Source organism: Callospermophilus lateralis, chromosome 11 (genome assembly GCF_048772815.1).
Source record: "Callospermophilus lateralis isolate mCalLat2 chromosome 11, mCalLat2.hap1, whole genome shotgun sequence".
In the NCBI taxonomy this organism is placed as follows: Eukaryota; Metazoa; Chordata; class Mammalia; order Rodentia; family Sciuridae; genus Callospermophilus; species Callospermophilus lateralis.
This window is the reverse complement of record NC_135315.1, coordinates 14,725,599-14,747,245: the sequence shown is the minus strand read 5'-3', so window position 1 is coordinate 14,747,245 and position 21,647 is coordinate 14,725,599. Positions and strand designations below refer to the sequence as shown.

General features: G+C 50.8%; 2 protein-coding genes across 4 annotated transcripts; one reads left to right on the top strand and one right to left on the bottom strand.

Annotated features, from left to right (window-relative positions):
• The first annotated feature begins 7,964 nt into the window (after window positions 1-7,964).
• Prr29 (proline rich 29) lies at window positions 7,965-10,186 on the top strand. 2 transcript variants are annotated; one of them, XM_076871318.1, is made up of 6 exons: window positions 7,965-8,024; window positions 8,275-8,329; window positions 8,534-8,649; window positions 9,539-9,759; window positions 9,900-9,970; window positions 10,158-10,186. In XM_076871318.1, the coding sequence occupies exons 1-6, from the start codon at window positions 7,965-7,967 to the stop codon at window positions 10,184-10,186; spliced, it is 552 nt and encodes a 183-aa protein (XP_076727433.1). The 2 variants fall into 2 exon arrangements, with proteins under 2 accessions (XP_076727433.1, XP_076727431.1); XM_076871316.1 differs by having other exon boundaries at window positions 8,254-8,329.
• A 219-nt stretch (window positions 10,187-10,405) lies between these two features.
• On the bottom strand, window positions 10,406-21,433 carry Icam2 (intercellular adhesion molecule 2). 2 transcript variants are annotated; one of them, XM_076869959.2, is made up of 5 exons: window positions 21,364-21,433; window positions 15,117-15,221; window positions 13,561-13,827; window positions 12,155-12,475; window positions 10,406-11,500 (listed from the first exon to the last, which is right to left on the bottom strand). In XM_076869959.2, exons 2-5 carry the CDS (start codon window positions 15,175-15,177, stop codon window positions 11,313-11,315), a joined length of 837 nt encoding a protein of 278 aa, XP_076726074.1. In that variant the 5' UTR covers window positions 15,178-15,221; window positions 21,364-21,433; the 3' UTR covers window positions 10,406-11,312. The 2 variants fall into 2 exon arrangements, with proteins under 2 accessions (XP_076726074.1, XP_076726075.1); XM_076869960.2 differs by lacking the exons at window positions 10,406-11,500; window positions 21,364-21,433 and adding an exon at window positions 11,523-11,630 and having other exon boundaries at window positions 15,117-15,289.
• Window positions 21,434-21,647: the final 214 nt, after the last annotated feature.

Genomic DNA, 21,647 nt, shown 5'->3' with positions numbered 1-21,647 from the left:
ATGGTGACCCCTAGTGGAGCTGTTGGGAAGTGCCCCAGCTCACTGGGGCTCCCAGGCTTCTTGGAGTCCTTCTTGGAGTCCTGGTGCCCTCCCCCTTCTCCCCGTCCTGGGCTCCTCACTGCCTCCATCTTTTCTGGCAGCCCAGAGCTCTGGCTGCTGCCTCGGGCCTCCAGTGAGCTGAGCCCTGGGCGGTGCCCTTTCAGAGGGGCTCAGGGCAGCCTGGTGAGCAGGCACCCCAGCTCTGGGGTTGGGCCCCGATCTCCCAGCCACTCTGCTCCCGCTCTCTGGATGTTGTCTTGGTCACCACGGAGCCCCTCCTTGGGGGCCAGGCCTGGCTGTGGCCGGAGCACTTTTTGCCAGGCCTGGGATTTCCCACATCTCACCCCTGCCCAGGGGCTCACCATGGGCCTCTGTGGAGTCACCGACACCCTGAGAGATGGGTTTTCTAAACCTAGGTGTGGGTGTGAGTGCTGGTATCCTCTATGTGTGGTTCTTGATCCTGGTTGCTTGCTGGCCTTTCTGACAAGCAGTGTCCACTTCGTTTTATTGCAACCCTAACCTGGATGTCCCCACCCCAGTCCCTCGGGCATTCTTCTGCTTGTAGCATCCAGAGGAAAAGCCCGCATTTCTTCCCAAGCCCTTCCAAACTGTCTCCCCAGAGCTTTTCCTCAGGGTCCCTCTCATCAATCACTCCCAGCCCTGCTCTGACTTCAGCTCACTTTGCTGCTGGTCACTGCCTGGGAACTGGTCACCATCCCCCTAATGGGACACTGATCCCTGCCTGTGGGCACTGGAAGTGGGTGGGAGCCAGCTACCATGTCCTCTCATGGTTCTGCCTCTTTGGTCTCTATCTTGCCTCGGCCCAAAGTTCTATGGAGTAAAATGTTTTTTAACAAAGGATTGGAGGGGCTGGGGATTGGCTCAAGCGGTAGCGCGCTCGCCTGGCATGCGTGCGGCCCGGGTTCGATCCTCCGCACCACATACAAACAAAGATGTTGTGTCTGCCGAGAACTAAAAAATAAATATTAAAATTCTCTCTCTCTCTCTCTCTCTCTCTCTCTCTCTCTCTCTCTCTCTCTCCCCCCCCCCCGCCCCACCCTCCCACTCTCTCTTAAAAAAAAAAAAAAAAGGACTGGAGTAGCTGCAGGGAATTAGCACCTCGGAGAGGTTGGGCGGCTACAGTTGGTTATATGGGTTGTACTGCTCCGGGCACCAATCACATTTGAGGTCACCATAGATTAGTTTATTTACCATGATAATTTTCAGGCAGATGGTAGTACAAATGTCTCAGGGAAGGCGTTAATTTTTCTAATTTGCACAAAGTGTCATTTGGATTGGGATGGGGTCGATTGGAAATCAAAACTCTTTGTTAAATATGACTTTATTTCATAGCACAGGGGGAAAGAATTGCACTCTCTCTTGGGAACGGTATTCCTCCTTTCTTTAGGTATCTGATTCTCCCCTACTCCAAATCTGTCATTCTGGGGGGCTGCTGATTTCACCCTACCCTTGACTCAGGGATGGAGATGCCACCTGTTGGGAGTCTCCCTGAGAATTCCCCGGGCCTTTCAGACATGGTGGCGGGCAAATTGCCAGTGGGTGGATAACAAGTTGTTTTGAAAATTCACTAATTGGTCCTCCCGTCTTCCATACTTGTGAACAGTTCGTGATCCCCTTGAATCTTATGCAGGGCGGAAGTGCGAGCGTGATGACCTGACCTTTACTATGATTGGTCCCGGGAGCTTCCTGGTTTAAGATAACTGACTCTCACTTTCTATATAAGCTAGCACCAGCTTGCAATAAGGTGCTTCATCTTTGTCACTGCTATCTGTGTGTGTGCATTTTAATCTCCGACGACAAACCTTGGCCTTTCACCACCCATGGTCTGGCCAGTCCTCTTGCCCATAGTGGTTGGTCCAAAAGCTGGATGTGTGAATCAAGATGAACCAGAATCCTTCCCTGGGGTTTGTGTGCATCTCGATTTAAAAAATCTGGAAGTCTAAATTTGTCAGAAGTAACTGAAGTAAACTTGAAAGTGGTGTCTCCCACCTGTGGAAGAAAGAGAAGGACAGGTCCAGAGGAGGGAAGAAGAAAGTCCATTATCTGCCCTGAGTCATTTGATTTCCCAGGACCTTCAGCAGGATGCTCCCTCATGGTTGGTACCCCCACTCAACTCCAGGGGTCCTGGGAGGGGAGAGCTCTGGAACTCCATCCCATAGTGCAATTCCAATGGGATAGGACCTGGAAGCCTGGTCCCTGTTTTACCTCCCTTTTGTTGCTGTGAACAAAAGACCCAACAAGAACAATGAGAGGAGGAAGAGTTTACTTTGGCTCATGGTTTCAGAGGTCTCAGTTCACAGATGACTGACTCTCTTGCTCTGAGCCTGAGGTAAGGCAGAACATCATGGCAAAAGGAAAGCAGCTCGGGACATGGCCCCCATGAAGTACCGAGGGCTCTGCTCACCAGGGACAATATATGTATCCCAAAGGTGTGCTCCTGTGCCCTACCTCCTTCAGCCATGACTTATCTGCCTACAGTCTCAGTTAATTCATATCAGTGGATTAATCCACTGATTAGGTTACAACTCTGATAACCTAATCATTTCACCTCTAAGTATTCGTGCATTGTCTCACACATGTGTTTTGGGAGGACAATACATATACAAACCATAACATTCCAGCTCTGGGCCCTGGAAGTTTATGCCCATCTCATAATTCAAAATGTATTTAGTCCATTTTGAAGAGTCCCCATAGCCTTAGCAGTTCCAGCATTACCAAAAATACCACCTCCAAAATCTCTTCTGAGACTCAAGGCAAACTCTTAGCTCTTTCCCCCAGTAAAGATCAAAAACAAATTACATTTATCCAATACATAATGTCACACAGTAAACATGTCCATTCTGCAAGGGAGAAATGGGGGCATGGAGAGAAGGAATGGGACCAGAGCAAGACCAATATCCAGTTAGGCGAACAAATCCTGTAGCTCTGTGCCTAGCATCCGGGGCGCATGGCACTGTGATGTTCTCTCCAAAGGGCCTGCTTAGCTCTTCCCCTGTGGCCTTGCTGGTTGCAGCTCACACAGCCTCTTTCTAGGCTTGTTTCTGCTGGATTCCTGCAGCTTTCCTGGACATCTCTTAAGCTCGGGGCTCTCCACTGAAGTTCTGGCTTCCTTCTCACATTTTCATGCATCACGTCTCAAGGGCAGCCACTGGGACTCTGACCCTGCTACACTTTGCCTGGCCTCCTAGGTCTTCCTTTGAAATCTTGGTGGAAACCTCCACGACCCCCTAACTCCAGCATCCTGCATTCCTGCAGACCCAGTACCATGTGGTTGACACCAATGTCTACCACCATCTTGAGCAGTAGGCTGCCTCTCAGGACCATGGTCACAGCGACCATGAGTACCTGAGCAACTGAGCACAATGAAACAACTTCCCCGGCTTTCCCCTCCCCAGGTAAGAAGGGTGACCCCATGGTCTCTTCTCAAAGGAATTTTTACTTTTACATCCTTCCGCCTGAGATGGTTGTGGGCTTGCCAGTTTCTGAGATGCCCCTGAGCCATCTTTCCTGTTGTTTCTGGGTAAGGTACTTTGAGTGTTTTTAGTGGCTGTAATCTCTTTAACAACCATGCCTAGTTTCAATTCACTTTTCTGGCCAAATTGCAAGTTTTTCAAAATTTTCTGCTCCTGATTATCATAGTAAACTTGGTTAAAAGCTGTGAATGATATCATGCCACTTTCTAAATGGCGTGCTGGCTTGAAGTTTTCTCTGCCAGTTTAATTAGTACATCACCTTTGAATTCAGCCTCACAGAGGTTTCAGGATGTGGGCAAAATGTAGACAACTTTTTTTGCCAGGATGTAACATGAATGGCCTCTAGCCCTGTTTCCAGTACAGTCCTCCTTCTTCCCTGAAGCCCCATGAAGCCCAGTCTTTTTTTTTTTTTTTTACTTTTAAAACAACACAAATTTATTTCTTCAGAAAGAACATGTTCAACCTTTAAATGAGATATATAAACAAAGAATATTCTGATGTTAAAGGCTCTTTGACATTAAACACTTTCTAAAATAGAAATGTCCATGCAATGGTGAAAAAATAAAAAGTCAATGACATTTCTCAGACAAAATGAAAACTGGAAGGAAATTATAATTCTAGATGAGCATATCAAAAAGTTTTATGGCATATTCTGTAGACTGTCCCCTTCCACCTCTATGAGCAGCTGTTGCTTCCTATCTTGCCTTTCCTACAGACACTATAAAAGTTAAAACTTAAAACCCCTGGTCTCCCAGATTGATAGGAGGAAGATCAAGAGCACAGAGAGGAAGGAAGTCTGAGGACACCACTGGGAGACTGAACCACTTCAAGGACTGCCTCCCTCTGAATACCTTATGTGAAACAATACTAACTTAAAAACTGTTAAGAAAACAGAGGTAGAAAAAAATTGGAGTTCCATATCAAGTTATAGTTGTCCATCAAACATGAGAGTAGAATAAAGGCATTGTGTGTGTGTGTGTTTGTGTGTGTGTGTGTGTGGTTTCCTGGGGATTGAACCCAGAGCCTTGTGCATGTGAGGCAAGCACTCTACCAACTGAGCTATACCCCCAACCTCTAGAATAAAGGCATTTTAAAATATAAGATATCATAAAAATTTACCACCCCTGAATTCATTCTTAGGAAACTACAGATAGATGTGCTTTACCAAACTGAGATGGTTAAGCCAGAAATTGAATTTTGAGAGACTCTAGCAAACAGGGATCTGACACAAGAAAATGGGTAGAAGTTCAGAGTATCAGCACCAAAGGCCAGTTTCAGGAAAACTGTGCAGCAGACCTTAAAAATATCATCACTCCCTCCATCAGCGGGTTGTGACATGAGTTCTTCATGTCACAACCCGCTTTTTCTTTTTCCAGTTCTGTACACCTTGATTTATCTTTCTGTAATAACATCATTTACTCCTTGGACAATATTTAGGGAGCCTGCTACTCAAGTATTCTCTTCACCTTAGATATCCCGGTCCCAGCGAGACCACCCCAACCTGAACAATCACCAAGTGCCTATTAGACTAAATCACATATGCAAACTTGGTCAGCTTTTTTTGCCTCTGTAAACAAAAGACCTGAAATGAACAGTTTTTGAGGAGAAAAAGTTGATTTGGCGCTCACAGTTTCAGAGGTCTCAGTCCATAGAAGGCTGACTCCATCGGTCTAGGCCCGCGGAGAGGCAGAACATCATGGTGGAAGGGTGGGGAGGAAGAAGGTGGCTCGGGACATGGCAATCAGGAAGCAGAGAGACAGCTCCATCACCAGGGACAGAATTTAAACCCCAAAGGCACATGCTACCAGTGACACATCTCCTCCAACCTCTCCTTACCTGCCTATAGATACCACCAAGCTAATCCATATCCTTAGATTAGTGTGCTGATTAAACTTCTCAAAACCCAATCATTTCACCTCTTAAAGTTTTTCTGCATTGTCTCACACATGAGCTTTTGGGGGACACTCATATCTAAACCCTAACACATACCTCATAAGGACAACCATAATTTGTAGAAATAGCGTAGAGTTTCTAAGCAGAAAATGGAATTCCTTCACTCTTGTGTTTTCAAGACTCCTTCTTTAGTACATATTCTATGTCAGTCGCACGATTTTACAGAGCAATATATAGTTTCTTTCCTTCAATCCTTATGTTCTAGCTCCATCCAATTTGTGTATCTAAGTATTGGGTATGAGAATAAAGCTCCTTGTTTGCTTGGTGCTTTCTCTCTGTTCCCTCACCTACACTCAAAATAACCATTGAAATTTCTAATCAGAATCTTAGGAACTTTTTCCTCTCCATTTGCATCTCAGGAGGAGAGGAGTAACTTGTTTTTTTGTTTTTTTTTTCTGGGTCCATACTTTTTAATGATTATACAATATTCCTTTGGGTAGATTACCTTCATTTATTCAACCATTCCCCTATAATTGGACTTTGAGTAATGTTCAATTTTTAACTCTTAAAAATAACACTGTGATGAACACATTTGAGTGTAAATTTTTTCCATGTTTAGCTTATTCCCAGAAATAGATTTACCAAGGCAATAGGCAGAACAAATTGTCTTGGGAAGCTGAATTTTGGTACAAATTGTTTTGGGTCACACACACACACATACACACCCAAACACACACAAAAAAAATTCAAAAAAAAAAAAATCCAAAGATATAAAATAGAGTTCTCATTGATGGAAAAAAAATTAAAAGGAAATAGGTGGAGTGGCCAATGTCTGAAAGAAAATAATAGTAGTCAAGGAAGTAGCTGGTGAGTCACCTCCCCTGCTCTGGGGAACTGATGTTAAGTCTCCTCAGGTGAAGAACTCAGCAGATCTGTCTGTGCACTCCTTCTTTCGAGCAGCAAACGCTTTGGTTTTCCTATGATAAAGAACTTGAACACCGCAAGCCAGACACTTTTCACCTTAGCCTTGTTTTCCAAAATACAAGTTCCCTGTACAATTAACCAGCAGTTTTACATCTGAGGAACGGGAACGATCCCTCCTCCCACCTGCCTTCCACAGCCACCTCCAGCAGGCTCCGGGCTCCTTTCTGAGGAATGAAGGTCATGGCCATGACTTTTTCTGGCTGTCTCCAGTTTGAAGTGCCTTCTCTCTCCCAAGCTGCTTGATCCCATCTGGGGGCCACCTTGCTCAGATCTCCGTCCCCCAGTTATAGAATTCTCTCTTTTTCACGATCTCTTCTTGCGTAAGTCACCTACAGGGACTTTCCATGGTGCTGTAGTTCTGCTTTCTTTTCAAGGGTCTGTTTACACTTCCCCACGGGGCTGGGACCAAGGAGGGGACCAGGATACCACCTCCAGTTTTCAGATAGGCCTCTTCACACACAGTCACTTCCCTGTTCAAGGTTTGTTGGGGGTACAGTGGTCGGCTTTGGAATGAAAGTAGAGATGGAGCATGCTCCTCTCCTGTGGGCCTGCGACCACAGCTTATTGGTGGTTCTGCAGCGATAAGACCAACAAGACAAATAATGCATTGCCCACTGGCCCCCTCCCTTGGGGACAAGACTAAGAATCAAAGGGGGAAGGTGGAAATGGTCTTTCTGGGTCTAGACTCCAGGACTGCTAGGAAGGGAGCAGGACAGAAGTGGGGGGGTGGGGGAAGGGCACCTCATAGGGTGCTAATCCCAGCTTCCTGTCCGGATTTTCCTTGACTGCTGCTCAGGGCCTATCTTAGGATGGTCACAGCTGCCGAAATAGATCTCCCCCCTCACCTGTTCTTGAGCAATGGAGACCTTGCTAACTTCCTGTCAGAACAATGCATGTTCCAGTATATGGGACAGGACTGGGGACCGCTTATTCACCTAAGAGGGGTAGCAACTCACACTGGCCAGAAATCAGGGAGAAAACAAAGGAGAGATAAGCATCTGGCCACCCTTTTTGGCCCCAGCCCCAGCCTCTTTTGCGAATCAGGTCAGTGTTTCCTTCCTGGTCATCTTCAGAAACCACACTGTCTGCAGAGGGCCCCTCTTCTGATTGACAGAGGGGCTGTCTAGCTCAGCAGACCCTCACTCCAAGCTTGTGCACACAACATTCTCTATTCTCTATTCCTGTTGAACTCATCAGCTAAGTTTGAACTCTGGGACCAGCAAACTAAGGCTACCCAGCTACTTGTTCATTCATTCAACAAACATAGGCCCACTCCCGTCTAGTAGCGAGGGTGAGGAAGGCCACAAGATAAAGGGAGGTTTAAGACCCGAAGTCTTGGGAGCCCTGGCCTAAAGGAAGGGCCTCCTGGAGGCCAGACCGACAGCGGTAGGACCCCACGTCCTTCTGGGAGGGGGAGAGGAGGGCTGAGGGCAAGTCGCCCAGGGCAACAGGGGCCTGGGCCTGGGCGGGCCCAGCGGCGGCGCAGGAGTGGAAGTCCTCCTCCCTTGGCGTCGCTAGCGTTGCCATGGTAACCCTGACCCGCAGTCGCTGGCCATGGCTTCTGGGCCAGGCGGGAGCTGGGGTAGCGCCCCACCACGGAGTGCAGACCCTACGGTGAGGAGCCCGACTTTACGGGGGGGGGGGACAGCGGCGCTGGGGAACCGCCCCCGGAAGGGCTGGATTCTGGAGGGGATACACGGTGGAGGTGAGGACAGAGACCCCAAACAAGAGGAAGAGACTGGACAGGGAGGGAGAAGCAACCCATGGGAGGAAGGTGTTGGGGCTCCCGCGACAAGCCCCATCCCTTCCCACCTGGTCTGAGTCTCCCCGCCAATGTCCCCAGCCCTGGGTGACCATCCTGCAGTCCCTTCCGTCGGCCGTCCCACCCCCGCCCCCGCAGCCGGGCCGCGTGAAGGAAGGTGAGACTCCGGGGTCACCCTGCTGTGCCCGCCTCTGTCCCCGACGTTCCCTTTCTCCAGGTGTCGGGGGTCCGCGCTGCCCCACCTCCGCTTCCGCTGGGGGCTGGACTTCAAGATAAAGGCCTTGGGATCGGGAATGGGTGAGGGGTCGGGGCGGGGAGATGGCGGGAGCCGGGTTCAGCCGGCTGAACTCTTGGCCCCTAGACTTGCTGGAGCTGATGATGCTGCAGAACGCGCAGGTGCACCAGCTGCTGCTGAGCCGCCTGGCGGCGGGGGCGGCGGGGGCGCTGAGCCCCGGGTCAGACTCGCCCAGCGCGCAGGTGCAGGTGCGTGGGGAGGGGGCCACCGCCTCGCCCACCTGCAGGCCCTGGGTGATCCAACTGGGGTTTCTCCTGGAGAGAAAGTCCTGGGCGAAGAGGCAAGGAAAGCCAGCCTATACTTGAGTCCCTTTGGCATGCATTTAGGTGTCAGGCCAGGTGTAAGCATCCATGCCGGGAGGGTCCCCAAACCAACACCACACAGATCTAGTTTTCATGGAAGTTTCCCTGCAGTGCAAGCCCTGCCCACTTACAGGCACCATGGACACTGTTGCCTAGCCTAGACTCAATTGGTATTTGTCCAACAAGTGAATGAATAAACCAACGGCTGTGAATACTGCCGGCTTTGGCATGGCTGGCCTAGGAAATGTAGGCAGCATGCTCACACCTGGTGAGGGATGGGGAAAGGGCCATCCCTCTTTGGAAGAGGAGCAGGAAGCCTTAGAACCAGCTTTGGAGAGCCGAGTAGGATTTTGACGTTGGTGAAGGGGGTGAGAGGTAAACCCACCCTCCAGGGGTGGGCAGGGGGACCTTCAGGATGCTCCACATCACGGAGGGGCACAAGGCAGTTCTGGAGCTGAGAGTGAGGCCCAGCACAGCTGAGTGGACTCCAGGCTTCCTCTCTGGAGTCACCTGGATTTTTCCAGCCCTTGCTCTACCAGTTATTAGCTGGGGGACCTTAGAAAAGTTGTTCAATCTCTTGGAGCCTCAGTATTCTTACCTGTAAAATAAGGAATAAATGTCTCCAAAGTGCCTTGCGTGATACAGTAAATGCTCAGTAGCCATGTTGAAAGTACATATCTGGAGAAAATAATGTAGATGAACAGAGGAGTGGGGGTAGAAGAGTCTGATCCTCTGTCACCATCTCCCCTTCCCCTTTGCACAATCCTAGGTCTACCTAGAGGACCAACTGGAAGAACTGCAGGAGGAGATGGACACTCAGGAGGAAGGGCCTTTGGTGTTCCACCACCACTACCTGCCCTGTTCAGTGCCCTCCCTGGGATCCCTACCACTCTGGCCAGCCCCTTTCCTCCCCCCGCCCCCACATCAGCCCCTCTTGCAGGATGTACCCAGGATTCAGCACTGGCCTCCTGCTTCCAGGAAAAGGGGGACGTAAGTGAGGCTGAGGTCTGGGCTCTACCAGGTTCCTGCTCTGGGGCCAGGCTGGCAGAGCAGGCCAAGGGGATTGTGGGGGAAGCACTGGAGGCGACGCCTGGGCTGCTGAAGGATCTTCTTTTCTCTCCCCATATCAGGAGAGCTGTGCCACCGCCCCCACCCCCCAGTGCCACAGGGACTGTGGGTGCAGATGTACCTCCTGCTTCAGGTAGGGGGCTGGGTAAGTGGGCAGTGGGAACCCAGCCCAGGAATGGATGGGGAGGCCAGGAGGGCCATGTGCCCTGTGTAGGGGCTTTGCTATCACTGATATGGGCACTGGACTGTCCCCTTCTCTTTTCCCTCCTTGGAGTCCACTGAGGCAGGAGGGAGGCAAGATGGGGGTGCTGTCACCTTAGATTACTATGATGCTGAGAGTATGCTGTGAAGATGGGTGCTCGTGGGGACCATGCCTGCTTCAGTGCAAGACAGAGAACAGCCTGGAAGCTTCCAGCTGCCCCCGTGCTGTCTGCCAACTCTGCGTCCACGCTGACATCCTTTCTCACCATCTCAACCTCAGCCAGGCCCTCTCCTCCCTGGTGGGTCAGCCCCTCTCCACCCACTGTGGGTTTTTATAAAATATTTATTTTTTAGTTGTAGTTGGACACGATATCTTTATTTTATTTATTCATTTTATGTGGTGCTGAGGATCGAACCCAGGACCTTGCATGTGCTAGGCGAGAGCTCTACTGCTGAGCCACAACCCCAGCCCTCCACCCACTGTGACTTTTAACTGGACTGTAAGCACTCCTTCTTGCCCCTTCAGGGCCTGAAAACCACGGAAACCCAACCGTTTCCTGCCTGGACTTGGGGCAAACCCAGGTGCAAGAACCCCAGGTCCACCCTGTCCCTCACTCCTCCTTCTAGAATGACAAAGATGGTGGGGCTGCCTTTTTGGCCTAATAATGGGTCCAGAGAGAAGTGGAATGTTCTGGTTTCCCCAGATCTTTGAAGGCCGCCTTGAGGGAGAGAAGGGCCCAAAGTAGGAGGGGAGAGGCTAGCGGGGAAGACCCTGGAGCTGAGCCAGTTTCCTTGGGCCCCATCCTCACACAGTGGGAAAGAGAGTCAGAATTGTGTCCTGCTCTCACCAGGAATGATCCTAGGGGACCTCGGGCCAGGTGACAGCAGTGTCTTTTGGCTCACAGGCCACATTGTTTCTCCCCCTCCCCCAGTAGGAATTCATCACTGGGGGCCAGATGGGGTTGGTGTCTGGGAACTGAGCCTGGGCCAGCAGAGCCCTGGAAGGCCCCTGTGAAAGAGAGGACAGGAAGAGGCTGAGGGAACCTGCAGGGGCAGAAGCCCGTGCCTGTACCTTCCCCTTCTGGGCTGTTGACTGATATCCCAGGAGCAGACATGGAGGACACAGGGTTACGGCCGGGCGTTTGTATTCAGGCTCAAAAAGGAAATGTCGCCAGAGTCCTATGCTGCTGTCATAGTCCTTCAGCCAGGGCTGGACCACGACCCTGAGGAGCCATGCTGAGTTCCAGCAGCCACCATGGCAGTGGCTTCGCAGCTCACATGTGCTGCACCCGGAAGACCTGGGGCAGCCTCCGCCAGGCAGCTCGCACCCCATAGGTGCCCATCCGCCTCTGGCGCCAGTGCTGGCCGAAGACAAAGCAGAGCAGGACGGACATCACAAACAAGAACAGCAGTACCGACACGACTGTGACAATGATGACCATCTGGTTTTCCGGCGGGGGCTCTAGGGAAGGAGGGGGTGGTGGTCTTAGAAGTTCTCAGGTGCTACCCATCAGCTCCACCCACTCATCCACCCAGCAGTCACCCAGGTTGTCAAGAGGAAGGGCACGTGGTGTCTTCTTCCAGAGTGGCATCTAGGAGAAAGGTGACCCAGGCCTCAGACCACCAGTGAGACCTCTGTGAGACTGTGAGGGCAGATGTCCCCTTGCTAGCAGCTCCTGAGACCAGCTACGTGTAGCTGAGGACCATGGCTTGGAGGGTGGCATCGTGCAGACAAAGCCTCCCCAGCAGGGCCCTGTGAGTTCTGGATAAACAGGCTCCCTGTCGACAGAGAATGCTCTAGCCATCAAGAGTTACGGGACAGCTGTGCCCCAGGGACCTTCCAGGTCAGGCAGACCAGCCTTCCCACTGCAGAGAGCAGCCAAGGGCATTGCCCTGGTCAAGGCCACACAGCTCACGGACAGCCAAGCTACTAGTTGAGCTCTCCTGACTTCTGGAACAACCAGGGTCCTGGCTGGGGACTTGAGAGAATCAGGGAAGACGGGGAGCAAAGGGGAGCCCTCAGGATTACATGTGCACCCCAACCTGCCTGAGAATGGGGCTGAAGGCTAAGAGGGAATGCTATCGCCCTTCCCCTCTGCCCTTGGGGTCTCCTTACCATAGACTTGAAGGACCTTGTTTTCTGAGATGTTGCGCAAGATGTCCCCCCCACGAGACCGCAGGTCCAGCTCGGCCTGGCAGGAGAAGTTCAGGAGGCCATCCTCTTTGCTTGCCGTGCTGTTGAATGTGACTCTGGCCTCCTGAGGGTCAGTTGCTCCCCCACTAAAGGTCTGGCTGTGCAGGGTCTCCTTGCCACGGAACAGGGTGAGGGTGAGGCTCTCGAGGGGCTTCACAGCGGACACCCTACACTCAATAGTGAAAGGTTTGCCCAGGGTCACCCAGATGGGCTGCAGCTGCAGTATGATCTGCTTTGGAAATTCTGTGGGGGTGAAGGAGGGAGGCCTGGTTAGGATGGGGTGTGTCTCCACAGGCCCTACCCGGCCAGGGCCATCTCCTGTCACTGTGGTGTTCCAGGAACTATAAGGGAGAAAGTGGGCTGGGGTCTGGTTTGTGAAGAGAGGAGGAAAGAAGAATTAAGCTGAAGGATGTGCCGGGCGATAGATTAGTGGACGTGACTTGGAGAATAGACAACATGGAGGTGAGCTGGTGTCTACAAAGAAAAGGTCCAGAAATTGTACAGCTAACTGGAAAGATTTAAAAAAGTTTGAGTCTGTCTCCTTCCTCTCCAGTTATTAAAAAAAAAAATTCAAAAATTAAACAGCTGGACGGAGAAGGGAAGAGCTCATTGGCATTGGGCACTTGAGGAACTGAACTGCGAGGTTCCGTTAGGGGTGAGGACTGCAGACCAGCCTCGCTTCTCCAGGATCAGGTTCCCGACTACTGACGGGCCCTGTGGTGGGCCCTGGATTCCACTCACTCCCACCCCCACCCAGCATCACCTGTTGGTTTCAGGACATTTCTCTGTTCATCTGGATCCTCTGATGCTGGTGATGGGGAGGACCTCATCGATACCCCCAGAGCCAAATGTTGAGAGTCCTGGCCTATCTGGAGTGTTTCCATGGCTCCTGGGCAGGTGTCTGTGGGTGATGGTAACCCATTTGCCACGGGCTCTCAGGGTAAGATAAGGACACCAAGTGGCACTCGACCTTCTCCTTATGAGGTGAGAGCGTGCCCAGGTCTCCTGATGGTCCTCCACCGATGTCATGGAGGCAGGCTGCACTGGCGGCTGAGCGGGGGCGGGGCTGAGGAACACCACATTGAGAAATGACTGTGGGATCTGCCTAAGTCCTGGTTGGCTGTCCTCCTTAGAGCAAGGCTCAGGACCTGGGGCCTGCTGCAAGGATAGCAGGGGCTCAAGGAGTCCTACCCAGGGTGTGGGCAGATCTGAGCCCATTGTCCTGTCCTGATCCTTGTCACCCCAGGAACCCAGGGAGGTGGGGGCTGTGGTGGAAGGCCCCAGGGGCAGCACCCTGGGGACAGCAGGGCCTGCGCACAGCCACTCACGGTACATGCTGACGTTGAGACTCTTTGACTGCTGCTCCCCAGCACAGGTGAAGTGGCAAAAGAGGACCGTGTCCCAGGAGACATTTGAGATCCCAAAGAACTTCCACTGAGGCTGCTCCTCCAGCAGAGTCTTGTCCAGGGTGGTCTCCAGGCCTCCCTTATCAGGGTTGGCACAGCTGGTGCTGCAGTTGACTGTCCTGGACCCTCCATTTTCTACCACCAGCCTCTCTGGCCATGTGTGTACCTCGAATGCTGCCTCACTAGACTCTGGAGGAACAGAAGCATCGTGTGGTCAATGTCCCTGCTGCCCTGCCAGCAGAGCACCTGCCACCAGGAGTCCAAGGATAAGGGCCATGGATGGTCCCTCTCCTCCTCTCCCAGTGCCCTCAGGCCTAAGGCTTCTTGGCTAGATCCTGGATGCCTCCCAGCCTCTGGGTGTTCCTTCCTCCCACCCCCTCTGCTCCTCAGCTGCAGATTGGCCTTCCTCAAGATCCTCTTCCATCTCCTTCAAGGTCCAGCTGAAAGCCTCCCCCCCCCCCCCCCCCCCCCCCCGACAGCCTCTCTGAGAATGGAGGTGAGCCCTAAGCTGTGCTCTCTGAGCTGTGGCCTGGGTCGAGCCCCTCCCTCCTTCCTTTCCTTGTAAACTCTTTTCAAACATGTGCTAGGGGCTGGGGCTGGGGCTCAGTGGCAGAGTGCTTGCCTAGCCTGTGGGAGGCACTGGATTCTCAGCCCTGCATATAAATAAAAAAATAAAGGTCCATCGACAACTAAGAAACATTAAAAACAAAACAAAAACACCATCTGCTATGTGCCAGGCACCATGCTAGGTTCTGGGGACTCAGCAGTGACCAAAGTAGACCGAGAGCATTTGGATCCAGACCAGCTGGGCCAGCCTGTGTCCCATGCTCCCATCTCCCTTGCACGCCCCGCTCAGCCTGCAGCGTGTGGCATATGACGAAATGGCAAGAGAGGGGAGTTGGAGGTGGGTTGCACTGGGTGTGAGTCGGAATTCGCCACCGGCTGCCTGGGGGCTTCCTCTCCCTGAGCCTCGGTCTCTTCCACCGTAAATAGGCTAGTATCCCCTAGCTTGAAAGCACCTGGCTGACCATCCAGGGCCAGGGCGCTCAGCATATGGCAGCCACCTCCCTTCCTAGTCCCCTCAACCCACTGAAAGAAGTTTCGTTTTCACTTTGACCGTCATGGCCGGGAGGTGATGTCCTCTGCTGCCCCCTACGGTCCCCTAGGTCCCCCAGCATCCCTTCACCTCCTGAGCCCCCCACCCACCCCCACCATTCAGCCTCCACGACCTGCCATACCACACACCCCAAAGCTGTGAGGTCTGTTCCACCTGGTGTCCGAAAGTCCGGGACCCTCCCCACTGCCCAGGGCCACAGGAACCCAAGGACAGGCTGCCACAGTATCCTGTGCCCATGGTAGAATGAACCCCATGTTCAAAGCCTCAAAAACGACAGGGCCAGGACCTCCCCCTTCCCTGCCTGAATCTGGAGAGCGGGGCAACACCCCACCCCGGGCAGCCATGTGTCAGACCCGCTCACCTGAGCAGCAGAGCAGGGCGAGAAGGGCTGCGTGTAGGCCCCAGCGACTTAAAGAAGACATCTCCAGCTGGGTCCACGGGTTCCCAGGGAACAGCCGGAGTCTGTCTGGAGGAAGATGAACGGTTCAGCCTGGGAGCAGTGAATGGAGCCGCAGCCCCAGATTCCTAGCCTTCTGTGAGCTGATGACCACATTTCCTCTCATTATCGGAGCTCCGGAAGCCACGTGCACAGGCCAACTCCCGGGCCTCCAGGCCTCCAGGGTCGGCAGGCAGAGGAAGTTGGGAAACAGCTGATAAGCAGGGGAGGAACCTCTTCTTCCAAAGCCCCCTGCAAGAGTGGGGCGAGGGAAGGCAACACCTGTGTGTGTGTGTGTGTTCACGTGTGTGCACACGGGATCCCTGTGGACTGTGTGCACACAGCTGAATGAGGCCTCCAAGGCGCAGATCTGGGGAACCCCAAATCCCACAAGACACTTTGTTGAAGTCTCCTCTGGGAAGAAAATATCCAATCAGGGCACCCGGTCACCACAGCAAAGGCGAGAGAGACCTGGGCTTTTTAAGGAAAACCAGGCAGGAATTTGAGTTTTCTGCAAATACCCAGCACGTGTATGCATACCCCTCCCGCTCAGCTTCCACCTTAAACCTGTCCTGACTCAGCTGATTAAGGGCCCATGTGAGGTCCAGAACCTTGGTAATCACAGCCCACAACAGTCCCCAGAGGCCCAGGCCCAGGAGAGAAGGGATATGTGTGGCCTCAGCCTCCCTTTCTGGGCCCAGCCTGCTGACATTCCCTGCCCGCTCCAGGCAGGGTCTTGGTCTGGGGCGCTGGGGCTGAGGGGCTGCAGCCTACCTCTAGGGAAGCTCCTGCTCCCTTCAGGGGTCCAGAAGCAGGGCGCAGGTGAGGGCTGGACTCTGATGGACCAGGACCTTCCCAGGTGGATCTTGCTCTCCACATATCCTACCTTTGCTCTCCCAGTTCTGTCCCAGATCCCCTGGGACCAGGCTGTAGGTCCCCTGATTTCTCAGGGAACTCCAGTTGGGGCCTTTAGAAATGCAGGCCCCAGCTGGGCACAGAGGCACACGTCTGTAATCCCAGCAGCTCAGGAGGCTGAGACAGGAGGATCATGAGTTCAAAGCCAGCCTCAGCAAAAGTGAGGCACTAGCACATGGGTGCATCTGCTACAGGTTGGTCACTGTCATAGCACTCCACAGTAGAAACTCATCAATCCGCCAACTTTGTAAGGTAGAGCACTGTTACTGTCCTTGCCTTACAAATGAGGCACAGAACAATTAAGGGACTTGTCCAGGTTTACACACCTAGGAGGGGGTGAAGTGAGACCCTGTCTCAAAAATACAAAAAAGGGCTGGGGATGTGGCTCAGTGGCCGAGTGCCCCTGAGTTCAATCCTTGGTACAAAAAAAAAAAAAAAAAAAAGATAGAGAGAAAGAGAGAGAGAGAATGCAGGCCCCAGAGTTTTAGGGAGTCAGGCCCAGCTCTACTCCTGGACTGAGAGGGCACGGGGCCATCAGCACTTCCCTCACCACTTAGGCCAAAGTTAGTGACTGTTCTGCAGTCATTCAGTGTTGCCTTTCTCAGTCTGAATCTAGGGAAGTCTCTGGAAAGGGATCTTGGGATTTGGAATGATGCTGGGGGAAAGAGGCAAAAGTAGGAGGCTGGAATCCCAGCCAGGAGGGGTCAGTTCCACTCAGGGTTCACAGAGTTCTGAGATCAGGGAACTGACCACCCATGGGGCAGTCGCAGGGGGCGCCCAGGGGCTTGACCAGCAGGGTAGGGCCGGAGGTGCGTTCAGTGGGGACTCCCTGGCTACCACTGTACTGCCACCTCGGTATGCAGTGGCGATGTCGTTACCTAGCACATGGCTGCTACAAGTTGGTCACTGTCATAGCACTCCACAGTATTAACTCATGAGTCCCCTAACTTTGTAAGGTAGAGCACTGTTACTGTCCTTGTCTTACAGATGGGGAAACTGAGGCACAGAACAATTAAGGGACTTGTTCAGGGTTACACACGTAGGAGGGAGTGAAGTCACCGTGAGCAAGAGCCAGCTGTCTTGTCTGATGAACTAGAGCAGGAGGACAGTCAGGGGTTGGTTTCCCAGAGACCCTCAGGAAGGAGAAGAAAGACAGAAGGCCAAAGGAAATTTCTGGGCAAGTCTCTGGTACAACATATTTCTAAACAAACAAGAAGGAGGAGAAGAAGGAAGAAGAGGAAGAGGAGGAGGAGGAGGAGGAGGAGGAGGAGGAGGAGGAGGAGGAGGAGAAACCAATAAACACTGCTGGGAACCAGAATGGGAACATAAGCACTGTTAGGTGCAGAACAGGCTGAACTATGTTATCTGCAGGGCAGGCTGAACAAATGTTAGCTGCAGGATGGCCCACGCACTCAAACAGCCCTCTGTCTGGTCCTTTATCACCTGTTTGCGTCAAAGCTGAACATTCAACCCCCACTCAAGGATGAACACTCAACCCCCCCTTGTGCCAACAAGGCAGCTTGCAGACCCAGAGGCTATAAACTCCCTCCTGCTGGGCCCCTCTCTCTTGCTCTCTTGTTCTCTTGCTCTGTCTCTCTTGATCTCTCTGTCTCCCTTGCATGCATGCTCTCCTCTCTCTCTCTCTCTCTCTCTCTCTCTCTCTCTCTCTCTTTTCTCCTCTGTTGCACTGCTGCAAAAAGATCTCTTGGTCGCTCCGAGTGTTGTGGTCACTTTCCTTTCAAGCACAAGATGAAAAAGAAGACGATACAAATTCACACAAACACAAAGTAGAGGGGTGGACGGCAGGGGCTGGAGAGAAGAGAAATGAGAGTTGTTTAATGGGCCATTAGAGTTTTGTAAGATTGATTCTGGAGATTGGTTGCAAAACAACGTGAACATATGTAGCACTACTGAATTGTGCATTTTAAAATGGATAAGTGGTACGTTTTATGTTATGTGTACTTTACCACAATTAAAAGTAAAAAAAGAAGACTTACAAGGTATGTATGCCATGAAGAATGGAACCAAGTAGACCAAATCTTAGGAAAAAAAAAATATGACTTGCCAGACGTAATTTAGGAAGAAATAAAAAACCTGAATGGTTCTGTAACCCTTAAAGATACTGAATCAGTGATTTGAAATCTTCTCCCAAAGAAACTGCTGGAAGCTGGGCACAGTGGCACAGGCCTGTAATCCCAGGTGTTTGGGAGGCTGAGACAGGAGGATAGCAAGTCTAAGGCCAGCCTGGGCAACTTGGCAAAGTGCTTGCTTGGCACATTCAAGGCCCTGGGTGCCTGTGATGTCACAGCCGAGCTGGGTGCCCAGCAGTGGAAGGAGAGCCCAGGAGCCAGAGCGGTTATGTTGGAAACTCGGCCTGGTGCCCTGAGCCACATGGCCTCTGATCTGAGCCTTTTGCTGCCCCTGTCCCCTCCCTCAAACTTACACCCTTACACCTGGCTTCTTTTCGCTTTGTGCCTCTGGGCCATGCCGTGCCTGCCCGTTCCCCAGATAAATGGAGAGTTGAGGTCCCTAGGAAGCGATACCCAACCAGGGGACAGCAGCCCGTGGAGACAAGCTGCGCTTCCTTCCTGGTGGTGTCCAATACTGGGAGGGTCAGAGGTCCAGCAGAACTGGCCCTTTTGCAACACAGTCTGGCTCCTTTGAATGGGCTCCTCCCTTCCTGCCACCTCCTCCCAGATCCTCCACTCTGCTTCCTGGAGTCATCTCCCAAGTAACCTGCCTGAGCCCGAGGCTTTGTCCCAGGATCTGCTTTTGAAGGAGTCCACTCTAAAACCTTCCATTAACAGATTTAAGAGGGAAAACATATTTGGAGATATATATATATATATATATATATATATATATATATATATATACACTTATTTATATTTATTTATTTATTTTGGGAGTACCAGGAATTGAACCCAGGGTGCTTAACCACTGAGCCACATTCCCAGCCCATTTTTATTTATTTATTTATTTATTTTTGAGACAGGGTTTTACTAAGTTCCATAGGATCTTGCTAAGTTGCTGAGGCTGGCTTTGAACTTGTGATCCTCCTGCCTCAGCCTCCTGAGCTGTTGGGATTACAGGTGTGTGCCACCATGCCCGGCTTATATGACCATCTTATCAAATCCCAAACCAAAAAACAACACACACAAACACACACACACACATATCTGTGTTGAAGACATTCAACTTTTTTTTTTTTTTTTTTGGTACCAGGGATTGAACTCAGGGGGCACTCAGCCACTGAGCCACATCCCAGCCCTAGTTTGTATTTTATTTAGAGACAGGGTCTCACTGAGTTGCTTAGTGCCTCACTTTTGCTGAGGCTGGCTTTGAACTTGGGATCCTCTTGTCTCCACCTCCTGAGCCTCTGGGATTACAGGTGTGGGCACCGTGCCCAGCTCAACACCTTTTCTTGATAAAAGGTCTTAGAATATTAAAAGGAGAATATACTTAAAACTTATATATTTTAGTTCAAGGTGTAAGAATTAGAAAAGAGCAAAACCATCAGTATTAGCATATTATGATGACTAGATAGAAAAGTCCACAAGAATCATCAGGCAAATGATTTAGCAAGGTGTGTGATTTTATTTATTTATTTATTTTTTTTTTTAAAAAGAGAGAGAGAGAGAGAGAGAGAGAGAGAGAGAGAATTTTTTAAATATTTATTTTTTAGTTTTCGGTGGACACAATATCTTTATTTTATTTGTATGTGGTGCTGAAGATCGAACCCAGCGCCCCGCACATGCCAGGCCAGCGCGCTACCACTTGAGCCACATCCCCAGCCTGAGGTGTGTGATTTTAGCTAGCTATATGATCAATATCCAGAAATAATTGCTTTTATGTATATCTGTAACATACAAAAATGTAACTTTAAAAATATGTCATTTATAATAGCCAAACAAGGAACAGAAATAAATCTAACATCCTAGACCCATAAGACCTGTAGTAAGAAAATTATAAAACTTTATTGAAGGACATTAAAGACAACAAATGAAGAGATAATCCATGTTCATAGGTAGGAGATTCAATAGTATAAAGATGTCAATTCACCCCTAACTTATCTACAGATTCAGTGCAATTCCAGTTAATCCCAATAGGCTTGTTCATGGAAATTGAAAGCATATAATAAAGTTTATGTGGAAGAATAAAAAAACTGACAGAGGACTAACTTCCGAAAAATATAAAGAACTAAAAAAAAAAAAAAAAAATCTGGGCATGGTGTTCAATGCCTGTAATCCCAGGGGCTTTCGAGGCTGAGGCCAGAGGATTGCAATTGAGGCTGAGGCCAGAGGATTGCTTAGCAAATTTGGGAGGCCCTAAGCAACTTAGTGAAACCCTGTCTCAAAATAAAAAAATAAAAAAGAACTGGGGATTAAGTAGCCCAATGGGTAAGTATCCCTGGATTAAATCCCCAGTAGAAAGAAAAAAATTTTTTTTTCAAAAACTTACCAACAAAACAAAAAACAAACCCCAAATAACCCAATCTATAAATGTGAAAATTAAAATGAACTAAACAAACATTTCTCAAAATAAATACAAATGTCCAACGAATACATGGAAAAATATTCAACATCTTTAGCAATTAGGGAAGTACAAATTAAAAGTACACTAATATTTCATCTCACTCTAGCTAGAATGGCAACCATCAAGAATACAAATAGAGCCGGGTGCGGTGGTGCACGCTGTAATCTCAGCAGCTGGGGAGGCCGAGGTAGGAGGATCATGAGTTCAAAGCCAGCCTCAGCAAAAGTGAGGCGCTAAGCAACAGTGAGACCCTGTCTCTAAATAAAATACAAATCAGGGCTGGGGATGCGGCTCAGTGGGTTCATCCCAGGTGCCACCCCCTCTCCTCAAAGGATATACATAGAAATATATGCTGGAGAGGATGTGGGCAAAAGGAACGCTTACACTCTGCACTGTTGGTGGGATTGTAAGTTAGTGGAAATCAGTGTGCAACCTGCGGGTTGCTAGGCATAAATCGGTCACCCAGATGCCAGGGCAGAAGAGGAAGGGGAGGAGGAAAGCAGAGAACAAGAAACAACCACGGAGGTAGGCCGGCCGACAGAGGCCAGGCAGGACAGGGACTTCCCTGCAGACCTCCAGCCCCGGGGACTCTGGGGTCCCCACCCGCTGTGCTTACTGGCCCAGACAGGGGAAGAGACTGGAATTCAGCCCTTGACCGTGTCCCAAACTCTTCCCACACTGTCCTAGTTAGTCAGAGGACCAATGTGAGGCTGTGACTTACCTGCGTGGGCCAGGAAAGCGCCGTTAGGAGCCGTGTCACTGCCCTGCCACCCTGCGGCGTCTGGTTCAGGTGGTTTTCTTTCTGCTCCTGTGGGGTCACGTGCTTCCTGTGCTGGGCGGCCTCCACCACAAACAAACCCGCCTGACCTTAGAGTCACTACAGGTTTGTGTTTTTTTTTTTCTTTCTTTTTTCCATTGTGGTAAAATATATAGAACAAAATTTATCATTTTAACCACTTTCAACGTTCAGTTTGTAGCCTGCGAAACATTCACCTTGCTCTTCAG

Coding starts and splice junctions, on each gene's coding strand:
- Prr29 (XM_076871316.1), top strand. CDS start 7,965: ATGGCTTCTGGGCCAGGCGGGAGCTGGGGTAGCGCCCCACCACGGAGT. Junction 8,025..8,253: donor CACGGAGTGCAGACCCTACG/GTGAGGAGCCCG, acceptor CAATGTCCCCAG/CCCTGGGTGACCATCCTGCA. Junction 9,760..9,899: donor GCTTCCAGGAAAAGGGGGAC/GTAAGTGAGGCT, acceptor TCCCCATATCAG/GAGAGCTGTGCCACCGCCCC.
- Icam2 (XM_076869959.2), bottom strand. CDS start 15,177: ATGTCTTCTTTAAGTCGCTGGGGCCTACACGCAGCCCTTCTCGCCCTG. Junction 13,828..15,116: donor CGCCCTGCTCTGCTGCTCAG/GTGAGCGGGTCT, acceptor CTGTTCCTCCAG/AGTCTAGTGAGGCAGCATTC. Junction 11,501..12,154: donor CAAGGTCCTTCAAGTCTATG/GTAAGGAGACCC, acceptor CTCCTTCCCTAG/AGCCCCCGCCGGAAAACCAG.